We start from the raw sequence: 15,254 nt of genomic DNA on the forward strand, positions 1-15,254 counted from the left end.
GCGATAATTTGCTACCTTTCTCTAGATCATCCAAGGAATCGTTGCATTTATCATACAAAATAGAGATATGTTTTCTCATTTTCTCTGGTTCGTATTCTATGCATTAATAATAACATATATGTTAGAATTATTTTTGTATTATTTATGCATCATTGATAATATTATGCATTTCGTGTAGAAAAATCTTAACCTGGCTCAATAAAAGGAACAGACTTTTCAATTGGTTGACTATTAGATAAATGTTCTCTTTTTTTTGCGGAATGTAATTAGAAGGCGCGTTTATATTTCTCTTATTCTTTTCTCTTTTCCTTTCTTGCTCACATCTAGAATTTTAAAAATTATACATTAAAAATTACACTAGTATTTTGGATTATAACGAACAAAACGACAAATCCTGTACGAACGTAAATACCTTCATCCGTTGATGTGTCGCCATAAAACTTTCGTTTTCTAATAAATCTTTTTTGTTTGTCAACGGTTGTCGAAACAAATATGTTTTCATCATTTGATGTTGACAATTCACTCACAGTTTTTTCGACTGCTTGTGCATTACTGTAAGTATCTGAAAGAAATTTTAGAATACAAATACATGTGTTAACTGTTGCATTTGTTGCAATTGTTGCAAATCATGACACGCACCAAACGGTCCAAACTTTTTCTTGAATGACAGTTCCTGCCAATTGTCTGACGGAGTAAGCTGTTTATAACACGCTTTAGACACTTCTGAATGCTTTTTGGGCATCTTGAAAGTACTTTGATCGAAATTGATCCATGACGATGGTACAGATATGCAGTACATATCATACAATAAAACGTAATACTCCATTCTGAAAATAATATATATAAATTATAAAATATACATATATCAGTTATAAATTAAAATATGCAAACATTTATTTTATGACTGCATTTTATAATAATAATGTAAAAAATAAAATATAAATTGTAAATTAAATTGTAATAGATTAAACCAAATACAAAATATTAATGTATTACTTAAAATATGCTAACAATAATAACATAAAATGTTGAAACGCGTAGTCAATCGGGTGCCATCTAAAATACACAGTAACAAAAAATACAAATTAATTAATATATTACACATAAAAATATATCACAAAATGTAGTACGATAAATAAAAAAATATATGCGTTCAAATGTGCACAACATTAAAATATTATCGCAATTCATAAATAAAATTGAATCGTACCTTTCTCATTAGCGGGCCATCAGGTAGTACTACAGTGTAGAGGTAGTAATAATTTCTAATTTAATGCTACAATGAATGTAGCAATGGCATACAGCACCATGAGTCTTCCCTGAACGGAAGTTGAACAGCTTTATTCGAAATTTCGGTAACTGCCCATATCATTAACTGGGATAAATTGTTTACAATATACACATCCATATTTTCCGATGAACATGGGTACAAAGATAATGAATTTTTCGTTAAAAACTTTCTTGCAATTATGACGGCAGTATCTCCATTATAGCAAATGTGTTTAATAACAACAATTGTATTATCTTTTAGATAACAGCAATTGTCGGGTTTCTTAGCTGTCAAAATAAAGTCTTTGAATTGAATTACACGATGTGCTCTTTTGTAATTTGCAGGAAGAATTTCTCGAAATTCCTTCTTCAGTATGGGATAAATGGATTCGTTGTCAGTAATTTTAAGTTCGGCATTTATTTCGGAGATTCTGTTGTACAGCTGCTGCAGTGGCTTTTCAGCTTTTCGGAGCATTTTCTTTATTGTCTGCATGTAATTTTCAAAAGGAAATGCAGAAAAATTATCGAGTGGTCCATATTTGAGTACGTCTTCGCTTAAATGAATTAAATTGTGTACGTTATAAATAATCGAATCTTTTCCGTACAACTGTTTACAGATTTTGACAAAATGTATCAACAAATCTCTGCTATATTCATTGTTGTGTAAGAAATCGGTTGAATGACATAGTATGCGAATAGCACAATGTAGCACATTGAAATGTTGTAAATTATCTCGCGATAAAATACCATGCAAAGCGATTGGTCCTACGTATAGAAGAAACAATCGCAACTCAGTTGTTTTCCATCGAGGCAAGTCATCCAATGATCGTGGCTTTCGAGGAAATTCCTTTGGTATCCATTTTTAAATAGCAATTAATTTGTCAGATAACTGCGTTATTTTTTGACCACTCAATTTTGACGTATGATATCCATTTGTCCACAACTGTAATAATTTCTTTGTGACTCCCAGACACACTAGATGCATATAATCTAGAGGGAAACGTGACACCATAGGTAGTATAGATTCCAATGGAGACGTATTATTATGGTGCTCTTCTTGCAATCTATTTTTAAAATTTTCATCGGTCCGAGGAGGTGAATCAAAGTCTAAGAAAAGCATGCGATGATTATCAAACGTGCCTTCTTGCATACACTTGCCACATCCAAAGAAGGCATTGTGTGCTTTAGTGCCTGTAACAAATGATCTGGCAGGGCTATCGCAAATTACGCATCTTATTTTTACGGCATAAGTTTTTCTACGGAAAGCTATTCCTGTGCGTTGAAGTTCACGATACTCTTCGCAGAAAGGAGCCAGAAAATCTGTTAAAGATTTCGGTTTTGTGTACCCATGATAGGCACTAATAACAAAAGACGTGAATGCTTTATTTCCATAGATCTTTCCCAATATCGGCCAAATTTGACTTTTACTGCTCTTACTTATTGGCAGTCCATCAATATTTAAATCTATTTCAATTACGTTATTTTCATCTTCATAATTAATACGTGTCAATTAATCAATTAGAGCGTTTTTCAAACCGTAATAAAAATTACTACCTCCGCTGGCTGAAATCTTGATAGAGTTAAACCTGGGTGTTCGTAACAGTGTTCTTGCATCCTTTGGTAAATCGGCATGGCCGCATATGCGCAATTGACTCAAAAGTTCGGACATAGCACTGTGTGAAATGTTATGTTTCAATTTCCACGAACGTAACCAAATAGAAAACTCTTCATCGTACGTATTTTCGGAAAAGTTTCCATTGTTCTCATTTTCATTATTTTCTCGATCGTGAGACATTAAAATATTATTGGAACTTTCGTCACTATCATCTGAATTATCAGCAATGAATTGGTGAAAATTAGAGACCAATTCCACATTGGTACGGACGTTAGCTAGAGTATTCTTTGGAGAAGAATTTGTTTCCTGCTCTTGTTCAGTTTCGTACGCTTGCAAGCGACGATATTGTTGCCTTGTTGTCAATTCACGAAAAGATTTCCGCATTTCTGTTATAAATGTTGTTATTGTTATTATTATTTATTATTATTATTATTACTTTAAAAGATTTAAATTGAAAATTCTCCGTTCCGTCCTAGCCGCATAGATGGCTCCCATACACATTCATGCAGAGTATCACATAAGGGGACACGCACGTGCGAGAAATAAACAGTATATATATACGTATTTGCGATAGTTACAATAAGCTTGTTTTATATAATTGTGTTTTTGATTTTAACACATTGATGTTTCCCGCAGAAACATTTAACCCTCAAAGTACACACCTTTATTTTATACCTTAAAGTGCACACAAATGCGAATTGGGATTCGAGATTTTTGACTTAACATAACTTTAAGGAAATAAAAGCAATTTAAATGAAAAACCAGTGTTTTTTTATATAAAATTTTGTCAGTAATCCAATTGTAATATGTACAATTTAAAAAAACAATTATTTCTTATCGATAATGCGTGTTTTTCACAAGTACAATTTAGAAAAAAATCAATTTCTTTAAATTTTGCGAATTTGCACTGGTATGCACTTCAAGGGTTAAGTAGCCCGTAATGGGTTACTTTCGCCGCACGTATGTTGAAAAAGTTTTACTGATTCAATGATATGATATATCAAGGTAAAAAGAAATAGAAAGCTGTGTTAAATGTATCACGAAATATACTGTATCGATTCGTATTTGATGTTCCAAGTTTAAGATAATTAATAAAAAAAATGAGAGGTATAAATAAAACAAATTACGAGGCGAGACAGCATGTTAAGATATAAAGCAAATTTTACAAGCAATTCTATAAAAGCAAGTGTAATTTAACTAAATATAAAGATTCAAAAGGCTCTCGGATTAAATACAAATAATAACTAACAAGACAAATAAGAGCTGTACGCGGATGGATTTGATGAATTAAATTTTAATTTTAATGCATAAAGCACAATATTTCTTGGTACTTCACGAAGTATTAAAATTAATAGATCTCAATTTTGAAATTCATTTAATAAAAACTCCCTCTACACCCTCTAAAGATATAGGCGAGAAAAATATCGAGACGAGAATTTAAGTCGGATATCGAACCCGAGACCTTATCGTTTTACGGACGACTGTTCTACCAACTAAGCTACTTCAAGTGTAATTTATTATTGTACAATTTTTATTGTATATTATATATATATATTATGTATTGTATAAAAATTAGATTATACATATACTTTATAATAAACACAATAGTGTCATGCACATGAGCACACAGTAAAGAAACAAGAATATACCCACAATGTAGGAGGTTTAGAAATAAAAGTTAAGAAGAATAGTTTATAATGTGAAATATTAATAAATATTTGAAATATTAAACATGCAATTAATATCTTTGTATTAATTATTGAAAGTAATGTCATTTTAGAAACAATCTAAAAACAGTTATAAATAAGGTATGCAAAAATATAAAAATGCACAATGCAAAACAAACTTCAATATACCTACGAAACTCAATCAAACTTTATATAAGGCTCACGTATTCATAATTCGTTCTTATACTTAAAATCGTCTTAAGTACAGTCTTAAGATATTATGAGAGAAATAAGAGATTATACCATTTTATTGACTGAGATTTTAAGACGACCCAAGATCACTCTTAAAGATGATGTTAAATATAAATTCGGACTATAAATACCAGTCATAGTTATATGTGCACAGAAACTGCACTTACATATAAACAATTTGACATGTGTATATACTTTTTTATAAAATAATATAGAAAAAAATAATAAAAAGTAATGATTCTAATGTATAACAAGTAAAAAAACAAGAAAAGAAGAAGCAAAAAAGTATAGTAAACAGAGTACAATTAAAATGAGTTTCTATATATTTATAAATTTATAATTATATAAAGATAAAAACTGAGATTAAAGTTGAATTACGTTTTACAAGTATTGTGCAGTGTATTTTTACATAATAAAGAAAATAATTAAATATATGATAAAGAAAAAAATTACCTTACCTTAAAGATTGTTCTTTCCGTATAATAGAAGACCATAAATGTGAACGATAGATAAGTCTTTCGCATTCAACCAGAAATGGGATACAAATGATACCATAAATGATGAAAGATCTGTAACATAAATTCATAGCAAAAAAAAAATACAAATAACCATGCAATCAGTGCTCTACTTTTCACATTTTTATTTCTTCACAAATATACAATCGAACCCCTGAAAGAGTATAATCCTTTAATTCCTTTAATTTTTAAATAATTAATAAAACATTATATATAATTATATTTTTACTCGAACACGACCACGTTTCTTGAACATAACCTCTGTGATGTTAGATCTTAAAAAAGATAAAATTGAAGTAAAATACATTGAAATATATAAAAATATTTTTAATAATGTGTATTTTACTTCATATTTTGTATAAATATATAAAAAAGGAAAGAGGATTAAGCCGACGACACATGATATGATATTTTCGTACTAGATTTAGCCACTCACGAGAGCGAGTGTCTTTCGCTGCCTCTCGCTCTCGTGCTTAGTGGTTAAATCTAATACGAAAAATCGTACCATGTGCCGTCGGCTTTACTCTTAAAATACATGATTTTTATTACACTTACCTCGTAGATATCGAAGCACATGGAACATGTAGAAGCAGGAAGAAACACACGCAACACAGAGATCGGCGGAGAGAGACGCCCGGAAGCCGAGAGAGCTGCGCAGCAGATCGCAGCGCAGCTCTGTTATTACGCTAACGGGCTACGAGCGAATTAAAACTAAGATTTCTTTTTATGTTAATTGTCTTTTCGGCAAGATAAAATATCTATCATTTGTATCTTTTCGCTTTGTCGAAAAGATATAAATAACTTAAAAGATATAAGATCTTTATTTGTCGTAAAAAGAACAGAGCTTTCGTCGACTTTGAGTCATATTTCAGTCGACTATTTATTAACCATTTGTCGACTTTTAAAAATCGCCAAATAGTCAACAAATAGTCAATTGCTGTCGAGTTACAGTCGACTGTTAAAAGTCGCCTTTAAGTCAACTGAGAAAAGTCGGCTATCAGTCAACTAACAGTCACGCGTGTTGTGTGGGGAGCAGTATGTGGCGAGTCTGCAAAGTACATGTAATCAAAAAATGTGCATCATGTAACTATTGTATTTAGTACATGTACATAAACTTACAAATTGCTTGCATACATCCGCAGATTGCAGATTGTCATTAAAAATCTCCAGATCTTCACTCGTCTCCAGTGGAAAATCTGGCAGGAGGTTGTCAACCTCCTCATTCAGCACAGGTCTACCATGATCTTGGAGTTGATTTATGACGTGGTTGAGTTTCGTCATGATTGTTTTATAATATTTTAAAAACCGCTCCTCAGTCAACGGTTCTGAAACAAATGCACATTTTTGTTTATCAACAAATGAAATGTGTTTTTTTAATTTTTATATATATATACATTTGTTATATACATATTATATTTTCTAATAGAAATATCAATTAGTCTTGAAGTAAACTTTCATTTTTTAATTAAAACTAAATAAATCTTGCAATGAAATTGTTGACTGATGGACATGTTTATTTACCAATTACTGCAGTAATAGTCCGAAAATTATTCATGACTATGAAACTACTCGATAAAATGAAATACCAATTTGTAACTCTTTTGTGGAGAATAATGAGATTACAATGGAAATGAGAATGGGAAAACTCATTATAGTTCCTCGTTAACAATTTCATTACAATATTTGTTCAGTTACAATTTAAAACGGAACATTTTATAATTATAACCTGGTGCTCTAATTAAAAATGTAATTAGCAATGCCTATGTCAGTTTATACGTGAATATTATCGAATTATACATTACCACATGAACGAGCATTTCCTCGTTGTTGAAACAAGCGCCTCTGATCAGTGTCATCGAGTTGCTCTTCGTCCATTTCTTTGGAGTCATCATCGCTCTCCTGCATGTTCGACGACTCATCTTCAACTAAAGGAAAATAACATGAATCTATAGTCTTATTATTGCAACATCAAAGGTGTAAATCATTGAAATAACTAGGCAATTGAAGAATTTTAATTTCCCTGTTTTTTTTTAATATTTTGATTTGATAAATTGTCAAAACATTTAAAAAATTGAATTTTTATAAGAAAATATATCGATTGTTCTTCGAATATAAAAGCATAGCCTTTATTTGTACATATCATTTTTTATGTATACAAATTATGAACATAATATTACCTGTTCGCTGTTTCTTCAACGGTAATGACACTCCCTTGTGACATTCATTTCGTATGGAAGTAGGCAAAAGTTTCTTTTTGCAAGGGTTGGTTAATGACTTCGTCGTGACAATACCTTTATTTCTTTGACATGTATCTGTTGAAAAACGTTTCGTGTAATGTGTTATATTATTACATCAGTATCTATCTACGTTTCCGTAGATTCAAACAAATAAAATAAAAACTCACTTTGAGATTGCTTCTCATCCTTGTTGGTTGCCAATACATTTTGCCAGTGTCGTGATGGAGAATTCTCTACCTGAAGAGATGCGAATGCAATTTCTCTTTCAAAAACTGCATCGAAGTTTTCAAGCTCCTCGGATACATCATGCGATAACAACTTTTCGTTCTCTATAAAAATATCGACATGAAATACGTGTGTATTATGACATGGCAATATGAGAAGTTATGAAATATATTATTATCAATTGTGCAATATATTAGTATAAATTATAAATTATAAATTATATTAGTATTAATTATATTAGAAATTAAATATATTAGTTATATTTAACATATAAATTAATTATATTAGAAATTAAATTACATATATAATATAAAATATATTACTATATATAAATATAATTGTACCTAAAATAGAGTTATGCTGCAATACGTCGACTAGTGAAAGTTCTGATACCGAAACTGTGACCATAGGACTAACACTTTTCGCAGAATGATCACATTTCTGTTGGGCCTGGTAATTTGAAGGTGGTGGTACGAATGCACCTATGCCAATATCATCGTCAGTAGCTGAAAAATTCATATTTAATTAATTATTGATGTCATCATTAGAATGATTATTATTGTGGCTACTTGTAAATTGTAATATAATCTATTAATCAATTTAATCTTTAACAGTACCTGCTTCCTCTTCCGAGGTATCCCCAAGACGTGCGGGTTTTTTGGTGACACGTTTCTTGGCCGGTTTTATTAACGCTTTCGTACACAGATCATCCGTATCATCATTTGTGGAAGCGTTCGTGCAATGCTCCTCTACTTGATTGGCAACTTCAATGGTCTCTGTTAAGTTTATAAAGACATTTTATTGTGATAATTCATTTTTAAAATATTATGTTTATAAATTGTTTTACAAAAAAATATTAACCGAAAGGTCCCAGGAGTTTACGATATTCGTACTTGATCCATCGGTCATCTGGTTGAAGTACATGCATTTTTTTTCTTATGAATTTCATGTTTTTTGGAGGCCAAAGAATGAACTTATGATCCAGATGCACCCAATGCTCAGGAACGAGAGAGCAAAAGTCTTCGCACAATACAACATAATATCGCACCATCTGCAAGTTAACGATTTCACGTCGACAATAATTACTGATGTAAAAGTGGCATTACATATTGATTGTTTTGAAACGTTAGTAAAACAGCTTTGCGGCATATTTGGTCTGCAGGCCATATTTGTGGAGGTGACAGATTTTTTACTTCATATATGTGCAAGTTGCTCGAGGCACATGGATAATTCTGAATATCGTTCCTGTTTAAAAATGCACAACCAATAACGACAATAACATTTCCTCTGAATGCGATATGATTGATCATGACGATACTTCCATCAGCCATGAAGCAACAATTATCTGGTCTTTTATTTGATATTTCCAAATTTTTGAATTGTAAAACTCGATGCTCTCTGTGACAACCCATAGGAAGATTGGACCTAACTGGTTTCTTTACCAGAGGATAGTTGAGATTCATACCACTTATATTTGCTGTTATTTGCGAAGATGTTATTTGCGATGAAAAGTATGCAGTTGCATGTTTTTTTTTGCAAACTACATATTTTTTCTTGAAAGCAACTATGTGTTTTCTTTATACCAATTGATTCGTCTTATTATTTTATGCATAAAAGTATTAAAGTAAGATTCCCAAAAATTAAATGTTTTACAAGATATTTTGTATTTTATGTCAAAATACTGTAATTTACAAGCCTCATAACTCGAAAAGTACTTAATGAAAAATAACTTCATTATAGTGTTTTGAAAAGCTCTTGACACCAGCTATTAGATTTTGGAATCAAAAATAGGGGTTTCTATTTAAAAAACCTAACCTAACCTTGAAATGACCTTGAAGGTCAAGCTCAAGGTCAAATTGAAGGTCACCGTTGAATTCCTCGTTGAAAATTACTTCAGAAATGACCTTGACCTTTTTCAAAAATACCTTACATGAGAAAATATTCAGCCGTCCCGGGACTTAATTGACACCCTGTATAGCGTGATGAATATTGCGCTCAAAATATTGTGCTTATTAAAATATTGTGGGAATTTTTTACAATTACAGTTACTGTTACAGAAAAAGTATTATTACTATTTTATGTTTATGTTGACAATATTAATGTTTAGATTATTTTTGTCTTGTTTTTAGATCCATACATCGTCCAAAAAGATTATGTAAAAAACCACATCGATTCGAAACTACTTCGAGCGAAGAAGGAGTGAAGGTTAAAAAAAAATCTAAGTATATTAATGAAGAAAAAGCAAAGAAAAAAGTTTCATCTACTTTACAAGATATCCATAATGTTATGAATAATGAAAATGTGCCGTGTAATTCTAATTTCAATAAGGATTCAAACTGTACAAGGGTACGCATTATGTCTGATAAGACCTATCAAAATACTCCATACACACTAACGTATAATCAAAAACATCGATTACCATATCACCCAATACCTCTTACTGGACAAAATGTTTCTAATAATACTGGACAAAATGCAACAGACAATTTTACAGAAAATGCACAGCAACAGACTATTAACAACTTTCAATCATTTAAAGCGAATAATGCAACAAGTATATCACCACAACAATCTGGCATTAATGGAAACAGTTTTCATCATATAACTCAAGAATTAAACAGAAATTTAATGAAGAATAACATACAACATAAAGAAGTTTCGGAAAATATTACATCATCACCCATTTATCCACATAGTATTCCTTTGGAGAATGAGATGCAGTTGCTACACAATTTACAACCATGTTGTCAACCTGTATCAAATGTTGAAAATGCAAATTCATTAGTGCAAGAATCATATCACATACAAGAATTGGGAAATACCGTATCAATTGAACCACTTCAAAAAGTTATACCATCACATCAAATACAATTGGAAAATAATGCACCAATAGCAAGAGAAAAAAATGAAATATCGCAAGTAATTGAAATACTTCGCGACTTACAGCATAAAAATGCAGTACGTATATATTTTCTTATTTTAACTAAAATTGAAAATAGATAATAACTCTGTTTTGAATAATATATATTTACTTTCTCTCTAAAAGTTTTTAATAAATAGTTCATAAAAATTTTTAAACGTTACAAGTTTGCTTCTGAGCAAAAATTTGTAAAATATATTTGAAAAAATATGACTAAATAAGTAATGAAATATTCTTTTTTTATTCTGAATGATTCTAAATAAAGGAATGCAAGAATAACTAACATATTTTGAACATTATTATCGTTTTGATATCATTGATTGGTTTCAGAATATATGCTTCTAATTATACTTTATTAATATGTTTACTACGTTATATATATAATTTTTTTTTAAACATTTCTCAATTTGAAACTTCTTATAATCTATAATATTTTTGATTTTTGTTCTCAGAAAAACATATACTTGTTTCATTCAATCTATTTAAAAGTTTTGATGAATATGAAATATTAATCATTAAAACAATTAGATGGACTATTACCGTTAAATATTTATTTTAGTATTTTCACACACATTGTTTATTAATATTACTAATTATAATCAATTAATTTCAGAAGAACAAATGAACGATTGAATACAATAGAGCGAAAAATCGATTGCAACGTTATTAATACAATTCCTACAAAGCCGCGAATTCTTCCATTTTCGACAATAGAAGCAATACAAATGTTTACAAAGGATAACGCCGTTTATGAAGAAGTTGTAAATATTAAATTAATTCATATTTAATATACACATAAAAGAAATTGCTTTATAGATGTATATTTCAATTTATATTATGTAATAATTTGTATATCTTCAGAATTTATTTTATACCTCGACAGTTTTGAATCGTTAATCTTGTTAGAATCAGTCTTAATTAATATTGTATTTATTTATTTTTAATGTTTATTTTCTAAATGACTATCATCGTATTCGAAAATAACTTTATTACAGATCGAAACGTTTGCGGAATTATTCTTTTACACATATACATAATTCAGAATATTAAATAGCATGTAACTAACTTATCTCTTTATTGATTAACCTTTTTTACTTTTATTGCAATAATTTGTATGTTTATAGGTACAGTACTTTAAATTTTTAAACTGCATAACATTAAAAGATAGCGTGCATCAATGTATAAAAGAAGCTTTAACGATGCAAGTAGCCGGACAAATGACATGGTGGGGAATTAATGATATTAAATTCCCATTCTATAATACAATTTTATGTCAAGCGATTTACCGTATGTATATTTGTGTATATTTGTTAGTCCACTGTGTGTACAATATTGATTATAATATTGATTATTTTTCAGAAGCCGTAGCGTCAAATAGGTATTATCCTAAACCAACCAGAGAAGAATTCCAAAAAAATATCGTCGCATCCTTGAAAATTGCCAAACAACGATTCCGGAATGCCAGAGGTAGACATCCAGGTGTACAAGGAAATCGGAGAAATTTGCAGGCAACTGCAGATGCATTATATAATGATGATAACGACGGGGATAATAGAAATTCAGAAAATGATGATAACGACAGGGATAATAGAAATTCAGAAAATGAATATAACGTTACAGACGTAGAAAATGATAGCGATGAAAATGAGCACTCATCAAATGATTCATAAAGTTATCTTTATCTTAAAGTTATCTTTTCGGTTTTTTTTATGTTGTTAACGTGCATTCTTATTTTCGGTTTCTTTTATGTTGTTAACGTGCATTCTTATTTTCATAAATATATTTTATATAAAAAATGCGTAGATACAAATATTCATTTATATAGTGTTGGATTGGCCAATAAGTGTGTTGTTTTTTTTGTAAAGTGTTTGGAAAGTCTAATTTAATTTTGTAAGGACACTTATTATTTAATTGGGTAGCAATAAAATATATAATAGCTATAAAAATTTTATTTTCCCAGAATATGGGCAATCATTAATAAAGAAAATTCTAAAAGAATGTTGAAAAGATACTTTTTAAATAAACTTTTGAATCCAATTATATAATTATGGTTAATTATTGTGAAGCATGACCTTGATAGCCTACCAAAATCTTACCAGGATATTGATTGTGTCATGCAACATAATAAAAATTACAAAAATGAGCAAATTTATGCATCTGTATGCAATGAATGCATCTGTAATTTAGGAGTCGATTTTGTATTCTGTATTCATGCAATGTAGTAAAAATTACAAAAAGTAAGCAATTTTATTACTTATTAAACAATAAGATTATATACTTTTTAGTAATTTTTTTTATTTCTGTAATTTTCACTACATTTCATGATACAGAATTGACTCTCAAATCACAGATACATTAATAAATTTGCTCATTTTAGTAATTTTCACTATATATATTGCATGATACACAATCAATGTCTCAGATGAGTCTTTTTTTAACGGCAACGGTTTCCTTCAAATTATCGTCAGATTATTAGCAACTAATGGAATTAAGATTTTAGGTGGAAACTATTTCCGTCATGTTGCCATATGATTTCCAACAATCTATTATATGACTGATTCGTAAGAAGGCAACTGTTGCCATCAAGTTGCTTGTAACTGTTCCTAGCAATAAAAATCGACAATCCAATAGACAAAATCGGAAGCCGCTTTCCTCAATATTGAAGGCAACTTTAATAAAGCAATTTCAAGCAAATTAATAGCAACTTGCGGGCAACTTGCTATCTGGGAAAGAGTATGTTACGAGTAACGTACATAATTTGATTCATCTGAACGAAAGTGTAAAGGCATTTGGCACGTTGGACGGATTTAGTGCTTTCGATTTTGAAAATCACATGCAAACTTTGAAAAGTTTGCTCCGAAAACACGCGAAACCATTGCAGCAAATTCATCGACGATTATCGGAGATTGGTCAGGCCAAATCTTCGCAAATAACAGCAAATATAAGTGGTATGAATCTCAACTATCCTCTGGTAAAGAAACCAGTTAGGTCCAACCTTCCTATGGGTTGTCACAGAGAGCATCGAGTTTTACAATTCAAAAATTTGGAAATATCAAATAAAAGACCAGATAATTGTTGCTTCATGGCTGATGGAAGTATCGTCATGATCAATCATATCGCATTCAGAGGAAATGTTATTGTCGTTATTGGTTGTGCATTTTTAAACAGGAACGATATTCAGAATTATCCATGTGCCTCGAGCAACTTGCACATATATGAAGTAAAAAATCTGTCACCTCCACAAATATGGCCTGCAGACCAAATATGCCGCAAAGCTGTTTTACTAACGTTTCAAAACAATCAATATGTAATGCCACTTTTACATCAGTAATTATTGTCGACGTGAAATCGTTAACTTGCAGATGGTGCGATATTATGTTGTATTGTGCGAAGACTTTTGCTCTCTCGTTCCTGAGCATTGGGTGCATCTGGATCATAAGTTCATTCTTTGGCCTCCAAAAAACATGAAATTCATAAGAAAAAAAATGCATGTACTTCAACCAGATGACCGATGGATCAAGTACGAATATCGTAAACTCCTGGGACCTTTCGGTTAATATTTTTTTGTAAAACAATTTATAAACATAATATTTTAAAAATGAATTATCACAATAAAATGTCTTTATAAACTTAACAGAGACCATTGAAGTTGCCAATCAAGTAGAGGAGCATTGCACGAACGCTTCCACAAATGATGATACGGATGATCTGTGTACGAAAGCGTTAATAAAACCGGCCAAGAAACGTGTCACCAAAAAACCCGTACGTCTTGAGGATACCTCGGAAGAGGAAGCAGGTACTGTTAAAGATTAAATTGATTAATAGATTATATTACAATTTACAAGTAGCCACAATAATAATCATTCTAATGATGACATCAATAATTAATTAAATATGAATTTTTCAGCTACTGACGATGATATTGGCATAGGTGCATTCGTACCACCACCTTGAAATTACCAGGCCCAACAGAAATGTGATCATTCTGCGAAAAGTGTTAGTCCTACGGTCACAGTTTCGGTATTAGAACTTTCACTAGTCGACGTATTGCAGCATAACTCTATTTTAGGTACTGTGGCGGCTCACCGCCACACCGCTGCACTGACGCGGTATAATACATCACGGCGCCGCTACGCGCCGCAGGCCTTCTACCAGTTACAAGCTTGCGGACCCACCGCCAGGTTGCGCAGGCGGTGAAGAACCTTCTCGCGATCAAGCTTCGATCGACGAGATATAAAAGAGCTGCTCCGCAGATCTTTCCTCACTCACTCGCTTCAAGGCGAGCTCTCCCCAGGGCCCTTGAACTGAGTCGTATTCTGCCTCGGCAGAAGATAACCAGAGACACAGAGTCTCGCCGTTTTTCTCACACTGCCTCGCAAGGCGTGTAAAAAGAAAGCAGAGTCCCAGCATCGGCCACGCACTTCAACCAAGCGGCCCGCGGATACTCCACTTTCGCCGTCACCTCCTCAGTCTCTAGTGTGGAAATTAATCCCACTAGAGTTCTGCGTCCGGTTGACTCGACCACCAAGGGACACGCTCACTCAAGGCGACATC

At 31.4% G+C, this 15,254-nt stretch overlaps 2 protein-coding genes and 1 long non-coding RNA gene across 9 annotated transcripts; 2 read left to right on the forward strand and 1 right to left on the reverse strand.

The window, feature by feature from the left end:
- Positions 1 to 210: 210 nt before the first annotated feature.
- LOC136998478 (uncharacterized) lies at positions 211 to 9,447 on the reverse strand. Of its 3 annotated transcripts, XM_067351154.1 has the most exons (12): positions 8,642 to 9,446; positions 8,398 to 8,556; positions 8,125 to 8,286; positions 7,723 to 7,884; positions 7,496 to 7,630; positions 7,121 to 7,243; positions 6,438 to 6,643; positions 5,874 to 6,366; positions 5,262 to 5,372; positions 640 to 827; positions 413 to 562; positions 211 to 323 (listed from the first exon to the last, which is right to left on the reverse strand). In XM_067351154.1, exons 1-8 carry the CDS (start codon positions 8,829 to 8,831, stop codon positions 6,331 to 6,333), a joined length of 1,173 nt encoding a protein of 390 aa, XP_067207255.1. In that variant the 5' UTR covers positions 8,832 to 9,446; the 3' UTR covers positions 211 to 323; positions 413 to 562; positions 640 to 827; positions 5,262 to 5,372; positions 5,874 to 6,330. The 3 variants fall into 3 exon arrangements, with proteins under 3 accessions (XP_067207255.1, XP_067207251.1, XP_067207253.1); XM_067351150.1 differs by having other exon boundaries at positions 5,874 to 6,643; positions 8,642 to 9,447; XM_067351152.1 differs by lacking the exons at positions 211 to 323; positions 413 to 562; positions 640 to 827; positions 5,262 to 5,372 and adding an exon at positions 5,427 to 5,593 and having other exon boundaries at positions 5,874 to 6,643; positions 8,642 to 9,447.
- LOC136998505 (uncharacterized) lies at positions 6,252 to 7,075 on the forward strand. The gene is made up of 2 exons (XR_010889074.1): positions 6,252 to 6,379; positions 6,461 to 7,075. It is a non-coding gene; the product is annotated as an uncharacterized lncRNA (long non-coding RNA).
- A 110-nt stretch (positions 9,448 to 9,557) lies between the features above and the next one.
- Positions 9,558 to 14,723, forward strand: LOC136998487 (uncharacterized). Of its 5 annotated transcripts, XM_067351182.1 has the most exons (7): positions 9,558 to 10,126; positions 10,477 to 10,738; positions 11,314 to 11,461; positions 11,825 to 11,987; positions 12,060 to 14,252; positions 14,338 to 14,496; positions 14,608 to 14,723. In XM_067351182.1, the coding sequence occupies exons 5-7, from the start codon at positions 14,063 to 14,065 to the stop codon at positions 14,652 to 14,654; spliced, it is 396 nt and encodes a 131-aa protein (XP_067207283.1). In that variant the 5' UTR covers positions 9,558 to 10,126; positions 10,477 to 10,738; positions 11,314 to 11,461; positions 11,825 to 11,987; positions 12,060 to 14,062; the 3' UTR covers positions 14,655 to 14,723. The 5 variants fall into 5 exon arrangements, with proteins under 5 accessions (XP_067207283.1, XP_067207261.1, XP_067207275.1 ...); XM_067351174.1 differs by lacking the exons at positions 14,338 to 14,496; positions 14,608 to 14,723 and having other exon boundaries at positions 9,780 to 10,126; positions 10,320 to 10,738; positions 12,060 to 12,745; XM_067351167.1 differs by lacking the exons at positions 14,338 to 14,496; positions 14,608 to 14,723 and having other exon boundaries at positions 9,780 to 10,126; positions 12,060 to 12,745.
- Positions 14,724 to 15,254: the final 531 nt, after the last annotated feature.

Source organism: Linepithema humile, chromosome 1 (genome assembly GCF_040581485.1).
Source record: "Linepithema humile isolate Giens D197 chromosome 1, Lhum_UNIL_v1.0, whole genome shotgun sequence".
In the NCBI taxonomy this organism is placed as follows: domain Eukaryota; kingdom Metazoa; phylum Arthropoda; class Insecta; order Hymenoptera; family Formicidae; genus Linepithema; species Linepithema humile.